Raw genomic sequence first — 23,828 nt, 5'->3', positions numbered from 1 at the left:
TTGTCAGACAGTCACCGCCTACCAGGAAGAATGCCAGAGTTGTCTCCCAATCTGCTTAATTCTTAGAAAATAGTCATACAGATCTCACGATGCAGGAAGTGACCGGGGTCGGAGCAGCTCCCCAGGACGCACGGTCATCTCCTGCAGTGCCTGGGGATGGGGCTCGGACCACCTCTTAATTATGTTTGGAGTGTATAATTACTACATTTGGCTGGCCGTGGGGGTATTTCTCTTTCCATTATCTCAAATCCTACCGACGAGGCCGTTGTAAATTGTCACACACATAGCCAAGCGGTGCCCTTTCTTTTGGCCTGACGTGGATTTTGAAAACCAGGAGATGCCATCCATAATGACCTCTGCATGAACCTCCAAATTCCCTACAATTTCCTAGGATTCTAACTCCAAACACCTTTTTTCCTTTCATTCAACAAATAGATGGGGGCTACCTACTAGATCCTCCTTATTTAGCCAAATTCTACTTTGTTTTCATTTTTCAAGCTATTTTGAAGCTGACAGTTTGAGAAAGGTCTTCCCAGGTCATGCCGGAAAAATAGACCCGTGGTATGTTGGCCTTCCTTCTCAGGGGAAACCCAAGGTCTTCATTCCTGGTCCTGACAGCTTCCAAGTACTTCCAGTATCGTGAGGATTCATAATATGCCTAGTCTAGCACAAGCCTCATGAGAACAGCTTGGCAGCAGGGTACTGTGACAGAAAGGGTCTTCTAGACGTGATGGAGAGGAGGGGAGGGAAGAACATTAGGGACCCGTGTCCCCTCCCCCAACAAGGTTCCTATTAAGAGCTGCTGCATGTCAGGGTTTTCTTGGATTGTTGATTCTTTGCTCTGGTTCTCACGTCTCTCCCATCACTAGTTACCTTCCATCCAACAGTTTCTCATTTAAATCTGTAATAAAAATACAGAGACCTCTGCAAATAGACTGGCAAAGAACACAGACACACACAACGCCATTCCCAATAGCCTTTAGGACAAAATACATGCTCCTTTGCATGGCATTCTAAAACTGGGACAGCCGAGTCCTTGAGTGGCTCTTTTCTGTGTTCTTTAAGATCCAGCCTTGTTGATGGTCTCTCAGGTCCTTGAAGGCATCCTGTTCTGTTGGCATGCTGGGTTTTTGCCCAGGTGTTCCCTGTTCTTGGAACTCTTTCCAAACCCTCTCACCCTCCCCAGCTCCTCTTGCGACTAACCCCCGTGGGGGTTCATGGCTCCACCTTCTTTAGGAGGCCTTCCCTGTCTCCTGGACGCGGTCGAGACCCCATTACAGACTTCCATGGAGCCCTGATAACTTACCCACTAGCATTTTACAAAACGTTCATGCAATCCCGTGGCAGTCCTGCATCTCCGTGTTTGCCACACGCTCTGTCGTGGCTCATCCCCGCCGTGCGCCATCTCTAGGGGCCTGTGACACAGGTCTCAATTTGGAGAAAACCCTTTCTAAGGCGAGAAGCACAGCCTGAGTCCACTTCACCATTGGTTGTTGAATATGCCCCCTGTGGGAGGGGAGGGCCGTGGTAGAGTGAAGTGTCTCTCCGTCCCTTCTTCCTTTCGAAATGGAAGGAAGGGTTTTTCTGGGCTGGGGCACAGGAATGGAGCGTGTAGTGGTTGTGGTGGTGAACGCCCTGTTAGTTCCAATGCATATTCAAGTTTGTTTCTCCCTCCATCTTTTCTCTGTTCCCTGAGCTCTGTGAATTTGGTTTGTAGATGGTGTTGTAGATTGGATTCTGATAACTTCCGCGTGAGGGCCCATGCTTGCTGGTTCAGTGGGGGCGGCTACTTACCACGCATAAGAGAAGAACTCATTGGTTGATGTCTCAAATTATTGTTGGATGACACGTATTTCATACTCGATTATAATTCTATGTCCAGGGCTGTCTTTCCTGACCATACTGAAAGCTATATGACACTTGAACACTTTTTTGTTGTTGGAAAGATTTTTCAATGCTCAGCCTCACTTATAATAAAAGAAATATAAATGTAAACCATGGCATAACTGCGGCTTTCACCAACCAAACTGACCAAGATTGTTTTACCATTTTTCGGTTCCTTAGTGCAGGCAGAGTTATGAGGAAATAGTCTCATGAGTGACTCTTGGAAGTGTAAACTGATACAGACCTCCTGGAATGGAATCTGTAGTACCTATTAAGAATTTTAGAGTGTTTTCATGCCTGTAGTGGTTAAAAGTCCATGCCCTGAAGTCAGTGTGGATATGACATGTGAGCAGGTGGCGCAACCTCTGAGTCTCCATGTCTTCATCTTTAACGTGGGGATCGTGTTCCCCACTTCATCTTCGCAGGCCATGCATGAGACTTTACATGTCTAATAAGTGGTATAATCCTTGATATATATTCCAAGCTCAGTCAAGAGAAGCTATAGTAATAATATGAATTGGAGTGCCTGGGTGGCTCAGTTGGTTAAGCCTCTGACTCTTGATTTCGGCTTAGGTCATGACCTCCCAGTTGTGAGGTCAAGCCCAGTGCCAGTCTCTGCACTCAGCACAGAGTCTACTTGGGTTTCTCTCTCCCTCTGCCCCTCCCCCACTATAAATAAATAAGATCTTAAAAAAAAGAAAAAGTTTGAGTTGTATTCCTGACAGTGTCTTTTGGGAACTAATCTAAAATGCACAGAAGTCTTATCAGGGCCTCAATTACAGAAGTGGACGAACTATAAGTTAATGTTTAAGTACAGTTCACCTTAGAACAACACAGGTTTGAACTGTTTCGGTCCATTTATATGTAGATTTTTAAAAATAAATACAGTATAGTACTGTAAATGTATTTTTCTCTTCCTTATAATTCTCCTAACATTTTCTTTTCTCTATTTTACTTTATTGTAAATGTACAGTGCATAATATCTATAACCTACAGAATATTTGTTTATCGATTATTTAGTTTATCAATAAGACTTCCAGTCTATAGTAGGCTATTAGTAGTTAAGGTTTTGGGGAGCCAAATGTTATGCATGAATTTTTGACTGTGCAGGGGGTCCATGCCCCTAACCCTTGGTTTTTCAAGGGTCAGCTGTATATGAAAAGTGCACATTTCTTATTTATTTATTCAAGGCTGGGATATAATGTAGTCCCTAGAATGATGTTTACAAAGAGTTCCTAATGACGTGTGGAAATGCTGACGGTACTGAGTAAAAAAAAGATATTTTATGACAACATTTAATAGAATCTCCTCTATGTAAAAAGCTATGTAAGCGTATAGAGAAAAAGAACCAAGAGATAAATGTCAGTGTCAGTAGTTATTTACTCTGAAAGGGCTACTTAGGGTGATTTTTATATTTATTTATATTTATAAAAATGTTTCTCATATTTTCTTCCATGGCTCACTTTGTACTCCAAAAAACAGAACTTCAAGGCTCTCGTCAGAGCCACACTCAGCGCCTCTCCTGCGCAGAAGATCTCAGGGGCCCCGGGCTTGACCCTGAAGCATGCTTACAGGTGCTCTAGCTTGCCTACAGGTGCTACCTGGCGGGACCGGCCACTCGTAGCCTGTGAGCCCTGAGTTCTGTAGTCTGCTCTCAGGAACCATACTTTTCTGAGTGTAAGTCAGAACAGATGTGTTAATCCTTAAGTTCTTTTTGCTCTGATTCTTGGCTTCTTTCCCTGAACATCATCACTCATTTTGAGCTCTCCTAAAGAATTCTCTCCATAAAGAGATTTTTGACTTCAGGCTCTCAAGATAGACTTGTTTCCTAGGTTTTAGGAATTTGGTTTTCTTCTCTGGTTGGTTGAAGAAAAGTCAGTCAGCCTTCAGACTGACTTGAGAGCAGGATCTCAGAGCATATTTAAGTGGTCTTCTGTTGGGGGCTCGTAAACGAGAGAGCTGGGAAGGGAGGTTTGCATGAATGCATCAATGTGGGATCACTTAGCTTGTTGCTTTGGAATGAGTCTACTCATAGGAATGGTTGTTCCGTGTGGCTTTTTAAACCACGGATGAATGACTAAGGAATGAATATAGGTCTTCACACAAAGAGGGAGCCCAACTTCCAGACCCAGGTAGTTACAATCTCGTGTGTAAGATAAAACTTTAAACTTCCTTGCGTTAATGTGATGCGCTGGGCAACCTGCAGTTGATTGTTTTACTTTTTCAGGTGTCATTTATTGATGTCTCCTTGCTTCCAGCTACACCATCGTGTACTGTGCTATGTCCGGCGATTGACGTGATGCCTTCTTAAGGCTTCACGCAGAGCCATGAAGAAGGAGGCAGAGTCTTCAGTGATTCTGGAGACTTTGAGGCTCTTGAGGCCTTTCCACCAGCTTCTAGTGGCTGAAGCCGAAGCAGACAGCCCTGTCTGGGTTAGGATGTTCAGAGGATGAGACTTGATTAGGAGGAAGACAGATGGTCAGGGCTGTGAGGAACGTCTACATTTACCAGGTGGTCGGTGGCAGAGAGCATGGACCTGGCCATGAAGGGCACCAGGAAAAAGCGTACTAAAGGAGGATGGGGGTCCAGGGGGAAGGCAGCCAGGGGTGTCATGTGTTACAGAGATCTCCCGTAGGTTAGGAATTAGAGGGAGCCATTAGATTTGGCCATACGTGGGGGTCAGAGACCTTTTCAAGGCAATGCCACAGCAGACTTGTGGAGGTCGGAGGCAGGCCCCAGCAAGTTAGGGAGCCTGGGAGGTCGGGTGGCGAAGGGAAGGCGAGAGACGGCAGCATGGTTGTAGAGAAGAGCGTTGGAGGTGCTGGTGCGGCAGAGCCTATTCCAAGGTTGAGGTCGTGGAGAGTGAAGAGAGATGGGGTAGAAAATGCAATAATGCTGAAATAATGTTCTAATAATGTTGAAAATTGGGTCAAGAATGTGGGCGGAGGAATGAGCCATTTCATCCTGTGAGAGAAGAAATGAAATAAAAATGGGTAAAGTGAGATGTTTTGAGTCTGACAGGAAGATTGTGCTTGAGGGGCTGAATGAAGTAGAAGATGGAATGACCTGGGAGGTGGCGGAGGGTGGGGGTTGCTGCCTGGGGACGAGGAGAGAGAGTTTACAAGCAGCGGCCATGAGAGTGGAAAGGAGCGTCCATAGCCTAGCTCTAGCTTCCTGTAGTGGTAATTAATGCACATTACACTCATTTCAACGGCTTCTAGAGATCCCCAAGATCAGACAGAGTCATAAATATTTATTTATTGTACCCACAAAGTACCCCAGAGGTCTTCTCACTTTCTCTTCAAAGCATCCCCTCGGTGATGATTCTTCCTTGTTCCTCTAATTATGCACCAGAGAAAGCCTCAGTCAGATGCAACTAGTTTCCAGACCACGAACACCTGCAGATCTTGTCGGGGCTCGCCTGAGCCCAGAACCCTCCGTAAGCCCCGGCTTGAAAGAGGGAGAGGCTGTGGACTTTTCAAATCATGGAGCCTTGAATCAGCCATGTTTCTCAGGTTTCCAACCCTGGCAGGTGCCCCCTCATTCAAGTAATCATAAAACACGGTCACCTCCATTTGCTGCAGCAACTTTCAGAGCTTTTCGAATCTGCCCTTTGGCTCCTGGTACTATGAGGGCACGGGAAAAAGAGAACATTGTGTGGAAACTTTATACTAAGTCAGGGGACGTAGCCTCCTTATCCTTTCCCTCAATACAGTCCTCGTTTTCCTTTATACTTTACTGAAGGTCTATAATGAGGATTAATTTGGCTCTTAGGAGATCAAGAATTGCTCCTAATATGGGCAACAGGCTGCCTGGAATTGGAAGCTCCCAAAGTTCAGAGAAGGGGTAGGAACTGTTCCTTCTCGTGCCCATGAGAAGAGTCGGTATTTTAGGGAGGACCCTTCTGGCTCAACTTCTGGAGTGGCTGTGCGGGTCTTCAGATGGCTTCACATGCGGATGAGGGGGTTCGGGTGTGCCGCCGAGATCCCCTTCTGCAGGGGGCACGCCTTAGGTGGTTAGCAACGAAGAAAGTATCCCTGAGGGTATAGACGAAAAGACCTGTTTTAACAGATTTTGGGGGACAGGCCATCTGTCTCATTGACAAGGATATTTTAATCTAAACATTGCTCAAGATCACGGTCTCTGTCTACAGGACTGAGGCGAACAAGCCACGTCTGGTCCCAGAGTGGTGCCTTAGTAAGGGCAGACAGGTGCTTTGAATCCTGCAGGGAAAGAGGGAAAGGCCTGTGGTTAGAGCTCTAGCTTTTCGTTTCCTAGGCTTTACTCCTTTTTCTTGTTGGTGGGTAAATCAGGATTTGTGGATTTTCTCCAGTCTTTGGGATGGAGGATGGTAAACAGGACCTGGAGGACAGTCACCCCTTAAAATGAGGCAGAGGATGGGAGCTGAACGCAGTCGGGTTCTTGAGTGAAAGGATGACTGTTATGCGGGTGAGACCGAGAGACCGCTGGCTCTACCAGATCATCTGTCTTAGAGCTTTAATCACAGCTCATACAACAGAGCTTGTATTGTATTGTGACTTATGGATTGGGTCGTGAAGACGACTTTTCAGCTCACAACTCTTGTTTGTAACTTTACCTCTATTTGAAGACTAAAAATTTCCACCGACTTGGCCCACTTATCTGCTAACCCCAGTCCCTCCAATATCAACAGCCAAGTCTGGTATGCTGACTCTGGAAGGCCAAATTCCTAGGACGGCAGCTTGTGGAGAGCAGCGTGCCCCCCTCAGGAGCACTGCGCATGGGGGCACGCTGGGCTAGCGCTCCCACAACTCTTGGGGGAAACGTGTAGTGTTGGCAGTACCGTTGCTGTTAATCTGGCCCTTCTCTCTACAGTGCAAGCAAGAAGCTATCACACGCCACTCTAGTATTTGAAGGTCGTTCATTTGAAAGGGGATGAAAACTCCATAGTTGTGCTGGGCCTGGCCATTTGCTAAAAACCTCTACACGTACCATTTGTACAGGTCCCAGACGTCTCCTTTCCTAGGGTGCCCTGCCTTTGGGCTGCTCTCCCGCCGTCTGCGCCGCAGCGAGGGTAACCACACTCCCTTCCGCCCTTCGGTGTAGTGGTGAGACCCTGCGCTCACACGGCCTGTGCCTTCTGTGTGTCCCCTCCGCCCTCTCCAGACTGCCATCCTCTGTGCCAGCACTGCACCGCTGACCTCCAGCACACAGGCAGTGTCTGCCTGAGCTGCCAGAATGCCCGGTACCTGCTGCTGGGGGACCACTGTGTTCCTGACTGCCCTCCTGGATACTTCGCAGAGAGAGGAGCTTGTAAAAGTGAGTAAGTGCCAGACACAGGAGCTGGCGGTGCCTCATGAATTTTCTTGGGGGCAGTAGCGGGAGAGGATTGGTTCTTCCCTAGAGAGAGAGGAGGCGGGAAGCACGCTGCGGGGCAGTATACCAGACCAGCTAACGCTCTCAGTTGGGGCTTTTATTAATGCCTCCCAGGCTGCCTTGGAGAGGAGCTTGGCAACATAGGTTCTCTTTGTGTTTCTTTTCCCTCTGCAGAATGTCACTCCTCCTGCAGAACCTGCCAGGGCACAGGACCCTTCGCATGCACCTCGTGTGATGCCGACCTCGTTCTCTCCCACCTTGGCACCTGCAGCACCGCCTGCTCCCCGGGGCACTATCCTGATGACAGCCGTGCTTGTCAGCGTAGGTCTTTAAAAATGAACTTTCTCTCCTCACCTGATCTTCTGGGGTCATTGAAGGAAATACGAAGTTCTTGCTTCTGTATTTTCACTTGATAGCCTTTATTTTTATAAGAGAAAGTTAATCTACAAAGGCATATGGATGCCCTTAGCAGACATCGGTCTAACCGGGAAGTGCTAGGCTCGGGGATCTCCTCTACAAGTACAGGCTGTGTGACCTTAGGCCGGTCATTTAGTGTCTCTGTTCTCTGGTTTCTCATTTTAAAAATAAAATGTTGGCTTACTTTATCCTCAGCAACTCAAGTCCAAGATCCTGAGCAGAGTGGAGCTCATTCTAGCACACAATCATTGACCTAAGGACTTGTCTGGGTATAATTTGTTTTCTGTTTGTATTTGTTGAATATTGACAATGTGCAAGGCTTGACATGCTACAAAGCATTCGGTTTCTGTTCAAACAGTCATTATTTTGTCTTGCATGAGAGTTACTTGTATAGATGTCTTATTTCTCAAATAAGTCAAAATATGATTAATTACCTACGTCGGGCACAAACGAAGAGCTAGGATAAATTAGGTAAAGGGCAAATCTGAGTAGAAAAGAAATTAGGAAATCCTTCACAGACAAAGGAACATTTTTTGAGATACGCCGAGGCGGCTTACTTTATTTCAATCACTGAAGTATCATTTGCAAGAAAAAAATTTGTTACACTTTTTTCTTTTGAAAATGACAGCTAACAAATGCAGTGCTGGTATTTCAATTTTATGTCCTAGGAAGTACCGTATTGTAGGAATTATAGACTAGTGGTTAGGAACGTGGGCTCTGGACTCGTTCAAATCCTACCTGCCACTTAATAGTTTTTTGTGACCTGGGAGCAAGTGAGTTAACCGCCAGGCCTTCGTTTCTTTTGCTGTCACAGAGGGATTGTAATGGTACCTACATGTAATGTTCTCGCACTTAGCATGTGTCCTAGCGGCTCTCAGTATAGTTATTGTTGTCGTCATCATCACCAGAGTGAGAGGCAAACCGAGTGGTTCAAGATAGTTACATTTTACAGATAGAAAGATAGGCATTACTGTTCACTGAGATGTTTGCAAAGATCTGCATTTGAAATGAATTTATGTGGACCTCATTATTTTTTATCACCCGTTGAGATACCAGAGATTTAAAAAAAAAAAAAAACCTTTTTGGACCCATGAAAAATTTCTTTGCTTTTATAACAAAAACTTTGCTTTGTATATATCAACTGTCTACCGGTATCTGCGGATTCCCTGACACAAGAGACATGAATGAAATACTTGCATGTTCCATTCCAGAGCGAGAGAGTGTTGGTGGAGAAATAGGGGCTTAGATTTATGGGGCTCCTGATAGCTGTGGAATCACAGAAATAAAAGTTCAAAAGAAAAAATGGAATCTTTCATATGGCGTATCGATGACAAAAAAAATATTGCATTGAAATATTTCAAAGGCTGAAAAGCCTTTGCCTTTGTGCAAGGTGATCTCCACACAAATACATTCATTATGCTACCATGTAAATAGGATTTCATAGACTGCAGTGAAATTAAGAATCTCCTAGCTTTAGTCCTTTGAAGCCTAAGTTTCATTCTTCCGAAGATTGAATAAAGCATGCCCTTAAGTTGGATATTTGAGTTTCTAGTATGTAAAGAAAACCAACAATGTTCCTTTCTAATGCTTATTATTATAGACAATTACAGGCCTCACAATTTTAGAAATGGTGCAGTAAAGGGCTTTAAAGGAGATACTACCAGTATAAGGGGAGGCATTAATAACCATATTATAGAGGAAAGTAAGAGCCAGAGAACTGTCTGGAGTCTGGTTCCAGAAACGTTTAGAAGTTACATGCTGAGCTCTAAAATTCAAGGATAATCAGTTGAGGCAGGCACGTTAAAAAAGAGACAATAAATGAGGTTTCCAGTACCTGGCGCCATGGTGCTTTAGAGGCGAGGAGGAGAATTCCAGGGTGGCCAGAGACGACCTTGTATCCGATTCTTTCTCACTCCCCCTCCCAGACTTCTTCAGATGCGGGAGGAAGCCGGGCCCATTGCAGGGGTGGTAGCTGTTTAGCTGTCTGATGGTCTTTCTCGTGGGCCCTGGAACTCCCCTCCGGAGCAGGAGAGAGTAAGTCTCCTTCCTCATTCATCTGGTTGCCTTCCAGAGTTTGCAATTAACGGTCCCCTCGTGCTTTGCTGCTCCAGGCGAAGCCGGAGCCAGCGGAGTATCGGGACAGAAATGGATGACCCTCTCCGCGAGCTACGGTAGACAGCAGGGCTATTTCCGAGGGAAGGCGGACTTCCTAAGTGGTCAGGTCCCTTCCCCATTCGTGAATGATGGTTCAATACATCTCTGCTTCCCTTCCTGGTTTCTGGTCCACTTTCCACCCTCGTCACTGTCCTCTTGGTACTTTCTGGGGTCTGGGACCTGGGAGAACAGTACTGGGACTCCAGATGTGATCATAGCAACGTGACAATACCGTGTGAGGTCTGAATGTTCCAAGGTGGAGGAAATGCTCCTAACCCACGTGCCTTCGGAGGTGGAAGCTGAGAACCCAAGGGGCTTTGGTATGAGCAGAACTGCTCTAAGACAACGCTATTTGTAGGTTGCCTTGGTGAGAGAGGAGGGGTTTGATGAATGAGGAAGGAGGGTTCAGGTAGACATGGCGGGGGCTCCCTGCTCCTCGGGGGGACACTGCTCCCACTTCTCAATCTCCACGGAGTCTTCTGACCTTGCACAGTGCTCAGCATGAATCCATTTGTTTTAGAAGCCGGTAGAGGGGTGAGTTACACTTTGAGTTACCGACGGGGAATGAGAGACTGTGTGGACGGATTCAAGAATAAGAAGGTACACAGGTGCCTAAGGAAGTAAACTCAAGACGCTCTCAGCTCTCCGGACGGGGCATCGTCCTGTCCCTCTAAGCTGAGGGCTTGGCCTTTGGGCTTCGTGTCGTAGCTGTTTGTCCAGCAGGGGCCTCCGCTGACATTTAGGTTATATGAAGGCTCTTCACTTGAACGTTGTATCCGTTTCCTTAGTAACCAGATTGCGCCTCTAATAAGCTTTTAATCAACTAAAATTCTTGGATCATTTTTTATAGCAACTACTGTCTGAACAGGTCTTCCGTATCCTTTATTTGTGCAACTGGTTATAGAAAAAAAATGCAGGACTTACACTTTCACTTATTTCTTCGGATTACTTTTCGTTTATTGCTTCAATTAGTTAAAATTGAGTTTGAGTTGTTCTTTCTGATGGTGAAATTAGACTGTGTGTCTCCTATTAGGTGTATGTGGCATATTTAAGTATCATTAGCTTGATTTCTTTGTTGTAATTAAAGCTATTAATAAAAATGTTGAAGGCGCCTGGGCAGCTCAGTTGGTTAGGCGACTGCCTTCGGCTCAGGTCATGATCCTGGAGTCCTGGGATCGAGTCCCACATCAGGCTCCCAGCTCCACAGAGAGTCTGCTTCTCCCTCTGACCTCTCCCTCTCATGCTCTCTCACTCTCTCTCTCTCTCTCTAATAAATAAATAAAATCTTTTTAAAAATGTTGATCAAGTAATAAGTGAAGACTTCATGATAGTATTCTACTCAGGACATTTCTTTTACTAATTACAAAGGTTTACTGATAGCTTTGAGGATGCATTTACTGACGGCTGTGAGGACGCATTTCAGCGGTTTTCACATCCACCTGTAACTCCAAGACCCCACTTCATTTTTCTATTCCCGGGTTTATCTTGAGATTTTTGTCACACCCTCTGCCAAAAGTAAGATACACCATGTGTAAAAATTCTAGCCAAAAAAAGGAGGGAAGTTTCATTTCATGTAGGTTTCCAAAAATTAAAGATTCTTTTCCAATTATTCTCAAACCATCTGTTTGAAAATCCAGTCTAGAGTTTTTCTAGGATCTTTAATTACTTATCTACATATTCTAATGAATATTTTATATCAATGACATTTCTTGTAGGTGAAACAAGAGGACTTCCTTTTTATTCTCACCAGGAGGTAATTTTCCCGCACTGTGCCACACACATTGATACCCTCTAGATCGAAAACTCTAAAAATCTAGCTCATTCTCTGGATTTTTCCTCTGATACGTACTTGGAGGAAATTTCAGAATGAGGCAGAGATGCTAGTGCTTGAATATGTATAACGAAAATGTCTGGCTTCTTCCGTTTATGTGCAGGTGTTCATTGAACACCCATCACATGAAAGAGAACTAGTCAGGCTCTGAATACTATTGACCTTGGTCTTTGCTTTCATGAAGCTTATAGCTTAAAGGGTACAGAAGTTAAATAATCATTGTAATGAAAATCATTAGGTATGGCATGAATGCAATTTCTGGAGTGCCATAGAGCAGTGACGGGGAGACTTACCCTAGAATGGAGAGTCGGGGGAGTCCTTCTTAAAGAAGTCACTGAAGAATGAGTAAGAGTTAAAGATGAGAAACTTGGAGATTATGTTGAGAGGATTCAAATGTGTCTTAGGATTTCTGGTTGGAAAGAATGGAGGGAATGATGGAGGAGTGATATTTGCAGAAATGGTGGCTGGCAGTTTTCCAGGGTTGAAGGAAGATATGAGTTTCTAGATGGAAGCATCCTCTGAAACTTGAGCAGTACAAATTTAAAAAATCACTCTTGTGGATAGATGGAAAATAGAATGCAAGGGGGTCAAACTTGGTACAGGGAAACCAATTAGGAGGCTATGACAGTAGTCCAGTCGGAGATGATGAGGGCTTGGATGTGTTGGCATGTGTGGATATGGACAGAAGCAAAAGAATTCTGAGAATTATGTAGGAAAACTTGAGTAAGTAGGATCCAATGAGTGATTGGATTAGGAATGACAAAGAAGGGGCTTATCAAGATAGCCTCCCAGGTTTCTAGCATGGACAACTGAGGAGATGGAGAAATGCTAGTTGTTAAGTCAGGGAGGATGGAAACATGACCGGATTTGGGGATCATCCTTGAATGCCTGAATCAAGTAGCTGCTGAGAATTACAACTGAGCCAATCCATAAGCCAGTCCTCCTTGAAGTCCTCTGTGGTGTGAAATGTGGGCTTTCCTGAGCTTCACAACAAAATTGATGCTTAACTTTAATCTTGGCATGGCTCAAAAACCTGAATCCACATCAGGAACAACTGGGCGCTTGAATCCTTGAGAAGTAAGTTTCAAATACATGTCCGGACTGTTGTTCCAGAGATCTTAGAGTAGGTATAAATTCTGTTCTGAATCACAGGGCAACCTGGATGTGGGATTTCCATTCTTGGGTTTATAATTTATCTTCTCTGGAAAATAAAATGATCCTTTCTCCAATTTAGAAAATTAGGGAAACATTTTCTGTTTCTGCTGATCACAGGGGAGGCTTCCGAGCCATAATTAAAGCACAGGTTGGAGAGGGCTTTGCTCCTTTGCAACATCTGTCTCTGTTTCATCTGTGCTTCTGTATTTGCAATTGTAATTACCTGGTCATTTTCTTTCCTATCTGCTCAGCATGCGGAGCGCACTGTGGAAGCTGTGATTCCCAGGCCGGCTGTACCTCGTGCCGAGACCCAAACAAGGTCCTGCTCTTCGGGGAATGTCAGTATGAGAGCTGCGCCCCACAGTACTATCTGGACTTCTCCACCAGGATATGCAGAGGTAAAGCCCTTCCAGAACTGTGCAGTGATTCTTTCCCTGGGCGACCTCCCTTTACTGTAGGTGTCTAATCCCCGAAGTTGGGAAAACACCATCATATGTTTAGACTTTCTGTGATGATAGCAAGATGTCATCATGTTTTATGAATGCATGCATGTCATTTCTTTCTTCTTTTGTATGTAACTTATTTCTTAAGGAAACATTTTTGAGCACCTACTATGTGCCAGATACTGTGCAAGGTTTTAGTAACTAGATCAGAGGTGGCAACCCGGATGTATTTGGTCCAAGACATGTGGGTTCTTTTTGGCCCACCTAATGTTCTAGTGTTTTGTCTTTTAAAGATTTTATTTATTTACTTGAGAGAGAGAGAAGGAGAGAAAGGGTGCACAAGTGGGGAGAGGGGCAGAGGCAGAGGGAGAAGCAGACTCCCTGCTGAGCAGAGAGCCCGATGTGGGACTCGATCCCAGGACCCTAGGATCATGACCTGAGCTGAAGGCTGATGCTTAACCCATTGGGCCACCCAGGCGCCAAAATGTTCTAGTGTTATAAAATCTTTAATTAATGCATTTTAAAATGTAGAAGACTTCACATACAAAACTGGAGATTTTCTGTTTCTTTTGAAAAAATTAGAAGATCTGACAATACCGGACTCACATTTCCACAATGCAACAGTCGGTTGGAGATGAGTAGCTATTGCCCCTTTTGTGTCTTCAGATCACTACAGCCCCACCACTCCCTCTTCTACCACACCAGGCCTGTTTCAGAGATTTACATCCCCTACCTGGGACCTAGAGCCACTTACATTTACAACTCTAGGTCACTAGAGTCTAAGCTTAATGAAGGCAGGCTTTGAGGTGCTTGGATGGCTGAGTTAAGCATGTGAGTTCGGCTCACGTCATGATCCCAGGACCGAACCCTGAATCAGGCTCCCTGCTCTGCCCCTCCCCCACAACTTGTGCCCCCTCTCTCTCTCTCTCAAATGAATAAATAAAATCTTAAAAAAAAAAAAAAACAGGGGCTGTATCTGATTTGTTCATCTCTGTTTAACAGATTTAAATGAGTAAAGACAGTCCCAGTGCTCAAGGAGTTTATAAGGAAGCAATGTCAGAAACCTAGTACCTTGTTCTCTAGTGGTTGGAATTCTGGGGGCTTATGCTCTTTAGGTGGCAGTGCTCAGCAAGGAGAAGAACAGAGTTAAAGGCCAGATTTTCCTTGCTTCTGTTCCATTTTCCTCCTCCATCTCTCCATTCCACTTGTCTCCCATCTCTCCCATTCTGCCCAAGAACCTGGGGCTCAGATATGGGGCCAGACATCTGTCAAGTAAACTTGGGATGTTTTAAGGCTTTGCAAAATTGCACACTCTCCATTCCAAGAAATACTACTGTTGTCAACTTAGGTGGTCTCTGTGCTCAAGACCACAGAAGCTCTTCTATTTTTTCCCTGCTACACAGCGGTTGTCAGTTTGCGGTGAAAAAAAGATGATCACAAATCCTCCGCGTTGTAAGTGATTTCGTAACTATGCTGGCAGTTTTCAAGGCTCTGCGGCAGTCATGCTCCCTCAGGACTGATTCAGCCAAATAAATGAGCAAGATTAACTTTATAAATCTCCTTGGAAGCACGCGTACTGTCTTGCACATTTACCTGTTTCTTTGGGACTTAGAAATATTGCATCAAACAAGAGAAAGGTGACTAAGGAGACATTTCCTCCGTGCTCAGCTGGGATGGATGGTGGTGTGTGGAGGAACTAAATGCAGAATGTTCTGTGAGGAAAGTTTGGCAGCAAAACATTTACTAAGCTGTTACTGTGTGCCAGGTGCTGTGGTAACTTCTTTACACTCATTGTCTCCTTTAATCAAAACAAGAGCCTTATGGGATAGGTACTCTTCTTATTTCTGTCTTACAGGTAAGGAAACTGAGGCTCCAATAAGTTTAGGGAGGTGTGTAGGACCTGTGGATAAACGGTGGCTAAGCCATAGCTCCAACAGAGAGTTGGCTGTCTTCAAAGCCCGAGTACTTACGTGTTGTCCCACCTTCCATGCCTGAGGACTGAGCTTACCGGCCGGAACTCCGGCTCTCCAACACGAGTGTTCTGGTTGCAGGACTTGCCAGGGCCTTTAACAGCCACAGCCACCATCACAACAACCATACAGAATCACAAGAACAGAAACAAGAGCAGGGGCCCCAACATGTTTCCTTGTGCCCAGTCCTTGAGACGACGTCAGTAGTTCTGACATTGAGCCAGAAAACCTGTATTTCTGACAATCCTTCTGGATTATACGGGTACACATGCAGGTTGGAGCCCACAAGCACATAAGCCCCTTGCCAGGGTCTAGCCACTTCCCACACTACACATCCCTCAGGTGCTGACTGAGCAGATAACATGGAAATGAGTCGGATCTACTGCTCTCAGGAGGTCTTCTGTTATTTCAGGAAGCCCTTTTTTTCCCAGACAGTTCCTTGATGCCGCATTTAATCCTAACGTCATTGGTGCTCTCTGCTGGGTGGGCCAGCCCCTGACTTGTGAAAGGTTAAGAGTCAAGCAGCCGGTTTGGTGGCGCCGTCCGACACATTCCTGGCTGAGTCTCTGACATCCCGTTACCTGTGGAGCATTCCAAGGAGGTGCGGATTAGGGTTGTGGAGGCAAATTGGCCCCTCCCTATAGCAGAGCAGGCTTTTTTGCCTGAGGACACTGTGGCCCGGGAATCAAGAGTAAGTTGACCCGGCTCCTCTGCAGCCCTGCTGACAGGCAGACTCTGCACAAGCCTGGAGTGATCCTTGTACGTGCCGTGTCCAGCATAATTAGGAAACACTACACCGCAGAGAGGCGTTCGGTCCCCTACAAGCAGAAACCCCGTTCTGGCTCGCTCATCTGACATCTCCCCTGTTGTCCCGCCTCGCCCCTTGCTGATGTGGACGCGTCCTCATAAATTAGTCACCGGGATGGAGGGTGGACGGGCGGAGGTGACCTAACGTGGACTTCCTTTCCTAGAGTGCGACTGGAGTTGCAACGCGTGCAGCGGGCCCCTGCGGACAGACTGCCTGCAGTGCATGGACGGCTATGTCCTGCAGGACGGGGCCTGCGTGGAGCAGTGCTCACCGTCCTTCTACAGGGACATGGGCCTCTGCAAGAGTAAGTGTCCGCAGCGCTCGCTGTGTCCACTTCCAGCCTGCAGCCGCCTCCGACTTTGTTCTGACCAGGAGTCAGTGGCGAGTTTCCTTTCCAGCTTTTTATCTCATTTCTTGTTTCATGCCTGAGAGCTTTTCCTTGGCATAGTTAGAATGTCCCCTTTCCTTCTCCCGTTCCCAAATGTGACAGTTGCTAAACTTCGAGATCAGGATGGGAATCCCGGAGGTATAAGGCCACATCAACAGGTATGGTTTGATGATGACTTTGGACTTCCCAGAGCATTGAATAATCCTGTCCTCTGGAAGGGGAATGCGTAGACCCTGCTCATTTGAGCATCGGGAAGGACCGTCTGATTCCCCCAACTGTCCCCTGGAGCCCTGCATGTATGAATGTCTCTCTACCGCCTGTCCCTGAGTGCCACCCCCTTCAGCCTTGGTTGAACACCACAGACTCTTCTGACCCTGAAATGCCCCCCAAACGCACAGATGGCAGTCCGAGGAGCGCTCCTGGGAGACTCTGATAACTGGGTGAGTCAGGAAAGATGGCCACTTCAGCATGGCAAGAGAACCACTGACTAGTTCCTAGTAATGATAATGGCTAATACCTATAGTTTCGAGGTGTGCCTCGTGTTTTCCATTATTTACTTTAATCTCTGCCCAGCGAGCTGAGTGGGACACCGTCCACTCCCATTTTATAGGAGAGAGCTTCAAGGCTCAGAGAAGTCAGTCTCTGGTCCTAAATCACCCTCCCGGTAAGTAGAGCAGCACCAGCCAGAGCCTGGTTTCTGAGTCCTTGTCTTCTGCCCGGCCCAGCACACCAGGTCATATCACTGTTCTGCGCCTTATGCTGTCTCCCCATGAGGCCCAGGAGCCCCCTGGAAAACCACACACAGTTCTGTTGATTTGACTTTTGTCTTTCAGGCTGTGGCAACCACTGTCTCCAGTGCCAAGGCCCCCATGAGTGTACACGCTGTGAAGAGCCGTATCTCCTGTCAGAAGCCCAGTGTGTTCAGGAATGTGGGAAGGGGTACTTTGCAGATCGCGCAAATCGCCAGTGCACAGGTAACTTGGAAACTGCGCTGAGTCCTCTGGAAAAAAGTGAGGGCCACAAGTATATCAGGTGTGTCGATCGCAGGTACCAATCTGAATTAGAGGCAGAATGGAAACCCAGAGAGGTCGGTCTCAGAAACGGAGGGCTTCCCATGCACATCTGCCAATTGCTGGTTAAATAGAACGTAGACGTGCAGGCCAATAATTCTCTTGCACAAATCAATACTGTCTCTAAAGGTCTTTATGGAAATAAGGCCAGTATTTTATGAAATGTAAGGCTTGTGTTGAACTAAGGTGAGGTATCCATCAAGAGCAGGTCACCTCTATTGATGTGGGTGCAGAATTTTCAGTGTGTGGACTAAATTATGAGTGACCCCGATATTGGCTCAATATCCTTGAGTAGGATTTCTGAGGACAATTTATTGAGATACACTGAACCTTTATCATTGAAGTTCAACCCAAAGCCTTAATCTGCTTGTCCATCGGGTTATCCATGAGAGTTTCTTCAGTTTGTTCTCATCTTTTCCACTAAAATTTGATACTCGATGCCCCACTTCGAAGAAAACCTGACATTTAATAATAAAGCCATGGCCCTGGCGTGGCGTTTTACCTTTCACCGAATTCCTCCGTCTGCCTTATCTCATTTAATATTCACAATGACTTGATGGTAAAATATGACAGACATTAGGAATCCCATTTTACAAGTGAAAAAAAAAAAAGAATGGCTTGAGAGTATTCACCAAGGCAACATAAAATCAGGTATTAAACCCACATTTTCTGATTCCAATTCTGAGCCCTTTATTCTATACTACCTCTGTATACTAAAATCTCAAGGAAGCAGGAGAATTAGGCAGTGAACACTCGATTTGTAGAAGAAATAATCCTTGGGTCCTTTCAGGAGCTTGCTCTCCTCCTGCATTGAAAATGTTGATGGTGATGATGATGGTGATGCAGTGACGTTGGTAGTGCAGCTGAGTCCTTCTGTATGCCAGGCACTGTTCTGGTCTCTTCACATTACAGCATCCTCCCGATGGGGATTTGCATTAGGTGCTCTTCCTCTCCCCATCACACTGTGGGTGACTAGAGGAACTTGCCTGAAGTGGACAGCTGCTAAGTGGAGGAGGAGGAACGGTACCCAGGAAGGGCCTGCGCTCTTAATCACTGTCAACCACGTCCCTTACAAGTCAGTAGGGTTAACTTTTTATACAATCCGTTTATGTGCACCATTTTCACATCAGAGTGTGTTCAGCAAAAGTGCTTCTCTGTGTTCACTCTCCTTCTGGGGGTCGGTCAGCTTCCTGTGAAATTCCAGAGGGAACCGTGGGAATTCACTGTTGCTGTGGTTGGGAGTCCTGTGTTGCTCATGCTGCCACTCTTTATTTCTCTGTCACTGGCCACCTGTGCCTTGGCCATGCCTCAACTACTGTGGCCTTTCTTTGACAGCCTGTCCTCGGGCATGCTTGAGGTGTAGCCGCCGGGACCGGTGTCACCAGTGTGAGCAAGGGTTCTTTTTGAAGAGTGGCCTTTGTGTTTCCAGCTGTATTCCTGGCTTCACCCACTCTAATGGAACATGTGCTGGTAAGTGCTTGTCAGACGGCCTCACATGCTGACCTGTGATTTCTCCATGCAGAGGCTCCGTGTGGAGATATAGTCAGCTCATGTGATATGACACACAGGATTCTCATTCAAGGAAAGCAAAGGAATAAGGGATTTTTTTTATAGAACATGGACATTAGGGAAACTCAGCTTCTAAGATCTTCAGGAAAAAGAATCTATGCTTTAAAAGTAACAACTATCAAATCAGAAATTTGGCATAAAACTTAGTTATGTTTCTGAGCTATAGCTATGTTGTAGAAAATTACCTATATACATATAGGTATAATTTATTTGCATGTATATAAACTTTTAGAGCTAATTATGCCACGGTTACATCCTTTGTGGACATACTGGAGATATATTGCGAATAAATAATGAGTTGTGTGAGGAGCCTGCCCCATTAGGGTCCTGTGTTTGAAGCGAATGGGTTTCAGGCCACTGTCCCATTAAGAATAAGGTGACATGTTAAGGGGAGGAGCTAGTCTTGTCCAACACATTAATGGACACTTCACCTTAAACAACAAAAGAGAAGCAAATTTAAATTCAGTCATAATTTTGAACCCCAAAGTTTTATAGCTGAATGAAGCTGGGGAATTTTATTGTAGCTGAACATTCCTCAGCTTCTGAGTGTCCTTCTTCAGTAACTCAAGGCCTGTTTTAACACCCGCAGTCAATCACATTTTCCGTCTCTAGATTTCTGACCTCTAAAGATATTAAGACTACCCATGGGAAAAAGACATCTTTGGCTCATTTTATTGGGATCCTTCTGGAAACCCCAAGTACTTGAAAGTCAGCCTGCTCCTCTTGGGACATCATACAAGTCAACTTGTGAAAATGAATTCCACTTTCATTAGAGTAATCGTACAGTGGAAGTCGTCCCCTTGAAACCTCGCATTCCCAAACTGTCCTGTCTGACCTACTTGTAGAAGGAAACTCTAACAACTCAAGTCCAGGCGAAACACCTTGCAGGGGACAGAATGAATTTCTCATTGTGATCAGATACTCATCCACAGATAGTTCCTATGAACAGAGAGGGTAAAATTTTAAAAGGAAGTGTGGACATGTCCCATGAATTCTGAGTCTAAGCCACTGATAATCATAGTTCATTACAGACTAACTGGTATTGTTTGAGCAAATGGTATCAGACACTTGCTTTATTCCTTACTGTTCATGGGTCTGATGGTCAGATGTGTTCAAAGTATCAGGTTAGGACTGTGGTTCTCAAACTTGGAAGTCCCATTAGGATTGCCTGAGGAGCTTGTGAAATCACTGAGGTGCCCACCTCAGAACACTGAAGTCAGAACACTGGTGGAGGTCCAGTATCCGTACTGGTTATTGCTGAGATGTAAGTCACATAGCACAGAATTCACCCTTTAAAGTACATAATTCGGTGTGGTCTTTATTATATTCACAAGGTTGTATAACTATCACCACTATCTAATTCCAGGACATTCTGTTCTTCCTAAAGAGAAATCCAGTAACCATTAACAGTCTCTCTGTAGTGCTCCCTTGCTCCAGTCCCTGGCAATCCCTGACTGACTTTCTGGCTCTGTGGGTTTAACTATTCTAGACATTTCACATCAATCAATGGAATCATACAATGTGTGGCTTTTTATGTCTGGCTTTTTTCACATGGCAAGAACATTTTCAAGGTTCCTCTACCTTGGAACATGTATCAGTACATCATCTCTTTTCATGGTCGAATAATATTCCATTGTATGGATACATCCTCTTTTGTTTAGTCATTCACCAATTAATGGACATTTGGGTTGTTTCCATTTTGGGGCTCTTGGGTATAATGGTATGAACATTCACTTATGAGGTTTTATGTGGATGTATGTATTCAGTTCCCGTGGGTATATGCCTGTGGGTAGAATTACTGGATCATAGGGTAGCTCTATGCTTAATTGTTTGAGGAACTGCCCGATGGCACCATTTCATGTTCCCACCAGCGATGTATAAGATTTCTAAACCATCTACGTCCTCAGGAATACTTTTTATTGTCCTTCACAGTTGGTGTGAAGCGGTATCACATGGTGGTCTTGATTTGCATTTCCCTGATGACTAATGACATTGAGGACCTTTTCATGTACCTACTGGCCTTCTGTGTATCTTTTTGAAAAAATGCCTATTCAAACACTTTGCCTATTTTTAAATTGGGCTCCTTGTCTTTTATTGCACTGTAAGAATTTTTTTACATATATTTTGGATACAAGTCCCTTTTCAGATAAATAATTTGCAAATATTTTCTCCCATTCTATGGATTGTCTTTTTCAGTTTTGTTACTGGTGCCCTTTGAAGTACTTTGGTCCAATTTAGGTATTTTTTCTTTTGTCACTCGTGCTTTTTGTGTCATGCCGAAGAAGACATTGCCTAATTTAAGATCACGATGATTCTATCCTCTATCTTCTTCTAGAAGTTTATATCTTAACATTGAGAATCTATGTTATTCTCCTATGTGTTCAGGGTGAGAATCAGTGGATTAGAAGGAGGCTTATGGTTACAAAAGTTTAGAGCCTCATTTCTGAATGAACATTATAAATCTATTAATTAAAAAAAAAAAAAACCCAAAACCTTATTAGTGAATGTACCAAGTCTGATCTCCGGACCCTATGTTTTCCAGGCAAAACGTCCACTCCTACTCTTCATGTGAATGGTTCTCTCACCCTTCCCATTGGTTCGATGAAGCCACTGGGTCTTCCCCTCCTGAATGTCCGAGACCGAGATGGCCGGCTGGAGGACCTCCAGTTCCGTGTTGTGAGCACGCCCACCAACGGTCAGCTGGTGCTCTCCAGGAATGGAAAAGAGGCCCAGCTCGACAAGGCCGGCCATTTTAGCTGGAAGGATGTGAATGAGAAAAGAGTGCGTTTTGTGCACAGCAAAGAAAAGCCCAGGTGACTCGGCGTTGTGTTGTGTTCCTCCTGCCTCCCTCCCGTCAACGCGGTGCACCCCGCCCCACTTCTCAGTAGCTGTCCCTGCTCCTCTGGGGAAGATCGGTACTCCAGAACGCCAACGCTTTCAGCCGCCTGTCGTCATTTCACTGTCATTGCTCCGAGGGTGTGCTTCTGTGAGAGGCATTTTCATCTTGTCACGTAATTATGGGTAATTCTCTGATGTGACAGGAGAGTTCCTAGGACAATTACCCAGTATTTCTGGCCCAGCAGAAGCAAAACTGGTTCTCTCTGCCGATGCTACAGCTGCTCCTCCAGCATTAGGGTGATATACTGGGAGTGAGCAATGGCCGGAAGATGGAGTTTTCAAAGTGTTCGATGGTTCCTAGAATTCCAGAGTGGGAGGGAAGCTAAGAGTCACAACTTTTTATTATCTACTTTATGGGATTAATTGTGGTTAATTTTTTTTTAATTTTTTTTTAATTTTGTTTTTTATAAACATATAACATATGTTTATCCCCAGGGGTACAGGTCTGTGATATTGTGGTTAATTTTTAAGCCGGATCCAGTTTTTCTCTGATGCCTGGCACACTTCTGGCTGTCTTCCCCACCCCGGCTGACATATGCTTCAGGAATGCAATCGAATGCTAACACCAACCCAGGCAAACAGAGTCATATAATTAGCGCAGTAAATCTGCTAAACAGAAATGAGACGGTGCACCCCAAAGCTTAGCCTCGCGGATTATCCTTCACCCAGCTCTGCTTCCTCAGTGCGGATAATGCGTGGGAGGCTACACGTGTTACCAATGGAATGAAATAGTCACAGTGAATATTTTCTTATTGTTACCACTGGAGAGTTTTTTTTTTTAAGGTTTGGGCTAGGAAATAGGTGGGAAGAAAAGCGATGGCACTTTATTGTAGTTCAGAGCCAGAACCTCAAAATACCATCTTATAGGAATAAGAACAACTGATACTTACTGAGCCCTAACTATGACACAAGCATTGTAGTAAACAGTTCATGTGAACTCGGTATGTTTATGTTCCCAGGCTACAGATGGGGAGACTTAGGCCTTGAGAGCATGAGCAAAGCCAAGTCTCTGACTCCACAGCCCATGCCTGTAGCCACGATGACTTCTACCTCCTGAATTATACTGGGAATAATGGGCATGCTTCCATCCTCCAGGGACAAAAGATCCTCGCACAGAGACATTGCCACAGATTAAAACTCTGGCTTCTTACACCATAGAATCACTCTTCAGATTTATGCTCCCAATCTGCATTCATTTTGCTTCAAGTGTAGTTCTTAATTGCGCCCCCCCACACACACACACGGCTCCACACCTGTAGTCCTTTGCCTTGGAATCTTGTGAAAAGTTAGTAAAGTTCGTAAAGCCCCCAGACAACCAAAGTTACTCCTCTTGTCTGTTTCACCTTTTTGTCTCTCATCACCTGTTTTCTTGCAGAAAAAGAAAACAGGGTACGGGGGTTTCCATACCCCCAAACATGACAAAGAAAGGTGACTATTTTGCTGGGAATTCTTTCAGCACTCCCTTGACTTTGGGGTACCAATTTTAGCATAGGATCTTCTTTATCTAAAAATTTAAACAAAAGGAAGAACAGTAAAACAAGATCGGTAGTGATTCATGAGAAAAGAAAATTCTGTAAGTTGCCGAGTGATGCAAAAATGAAAGGGGCAACTTGCCGTATAGGTTTGTGGTTTTGTTTTTCCTCACGAAAACCTGACCATGATTCTTTTGCGCTGGATTCCTTTGGGGTCCGAATGTTCCTGTGGAGTACAAGACAACCTGCAAATATGGCCGTGGGGGCAAGCCAGCATTGCTGGAGTGCTGAGCAATTATCGGAACCTCTGTGCCGCCAAAATGTCATTTTCCCCCGTGGGTTGGGAGTAACCACCCCTTCTTCTTTCTGTTGCTTCCCTCGGTTGCTTTCTCTGGACGTCTGGAGATTGGAGTG

General features: G+C 45.2%; 1 protein-coding gene across 1 annotated transcript in view; it reads left to right on the top strand.

Moving 5' to 3' along the window:
- The window catches only part of LOC111149126 (Fraser extracellular matrix complex subunit 1), a 405,997-nt gene that overhangs the window by 234,967 nt on the left and 147,202 nt on the right, over positions 1 to 23,828 (top strand). Inside the window, exons 22-28 of the mRNA XM_022506058.1 lie at positions 7,030 to 7,182; positions 7,414 to 7,560; positions 13,048 to 13,194; positions 16,181 to 16,321; positions 17,239 to 17,379; positions 18,811 to 18,945; positions 21,587 to 21,857. Of these exons, the coding sequence (XP_022361766.1) occupies positions 7,030 to 7,182; positions 7,414 to 7,560; positions 13,048 to 13,194; positions 16,181 to 16,321; positions 17,239 to 17,379; positions 18,811 to 18,945; positions 21,587 to 21,857 (1,135 nt within the window). The remainder of the gene's footprint in view (positions 1 to 7,029; positions 7,183 to 7,413; positions 7,561 to 13,047; positions 13,195 to 16,180; positions 16,322 to 17,238; positions 17,380 to 18,810; positions 18,946 to 21,586; positions 21,858 to 23,828) is intronic.

Source organism: Enhydra lutris, unplaced genomic scaffold, assembly GCF_002288905.1.
Source record: "Enhydra lutris kenyoni isolate GAN:26980312 unplaced genomic scaffold, ASM228890v2 scaffoldscaffold21, whole genome shotgun sequence".
Lineage (NCBI taxonomy): Eukaryota > Metazoa > Chordata > Mammalia > Carnivora > Mustelidae > Enhydra > Enhydra lutris.
This window is presented reverse-complemented; position numbering and strand designations above follow the sequence as displayed.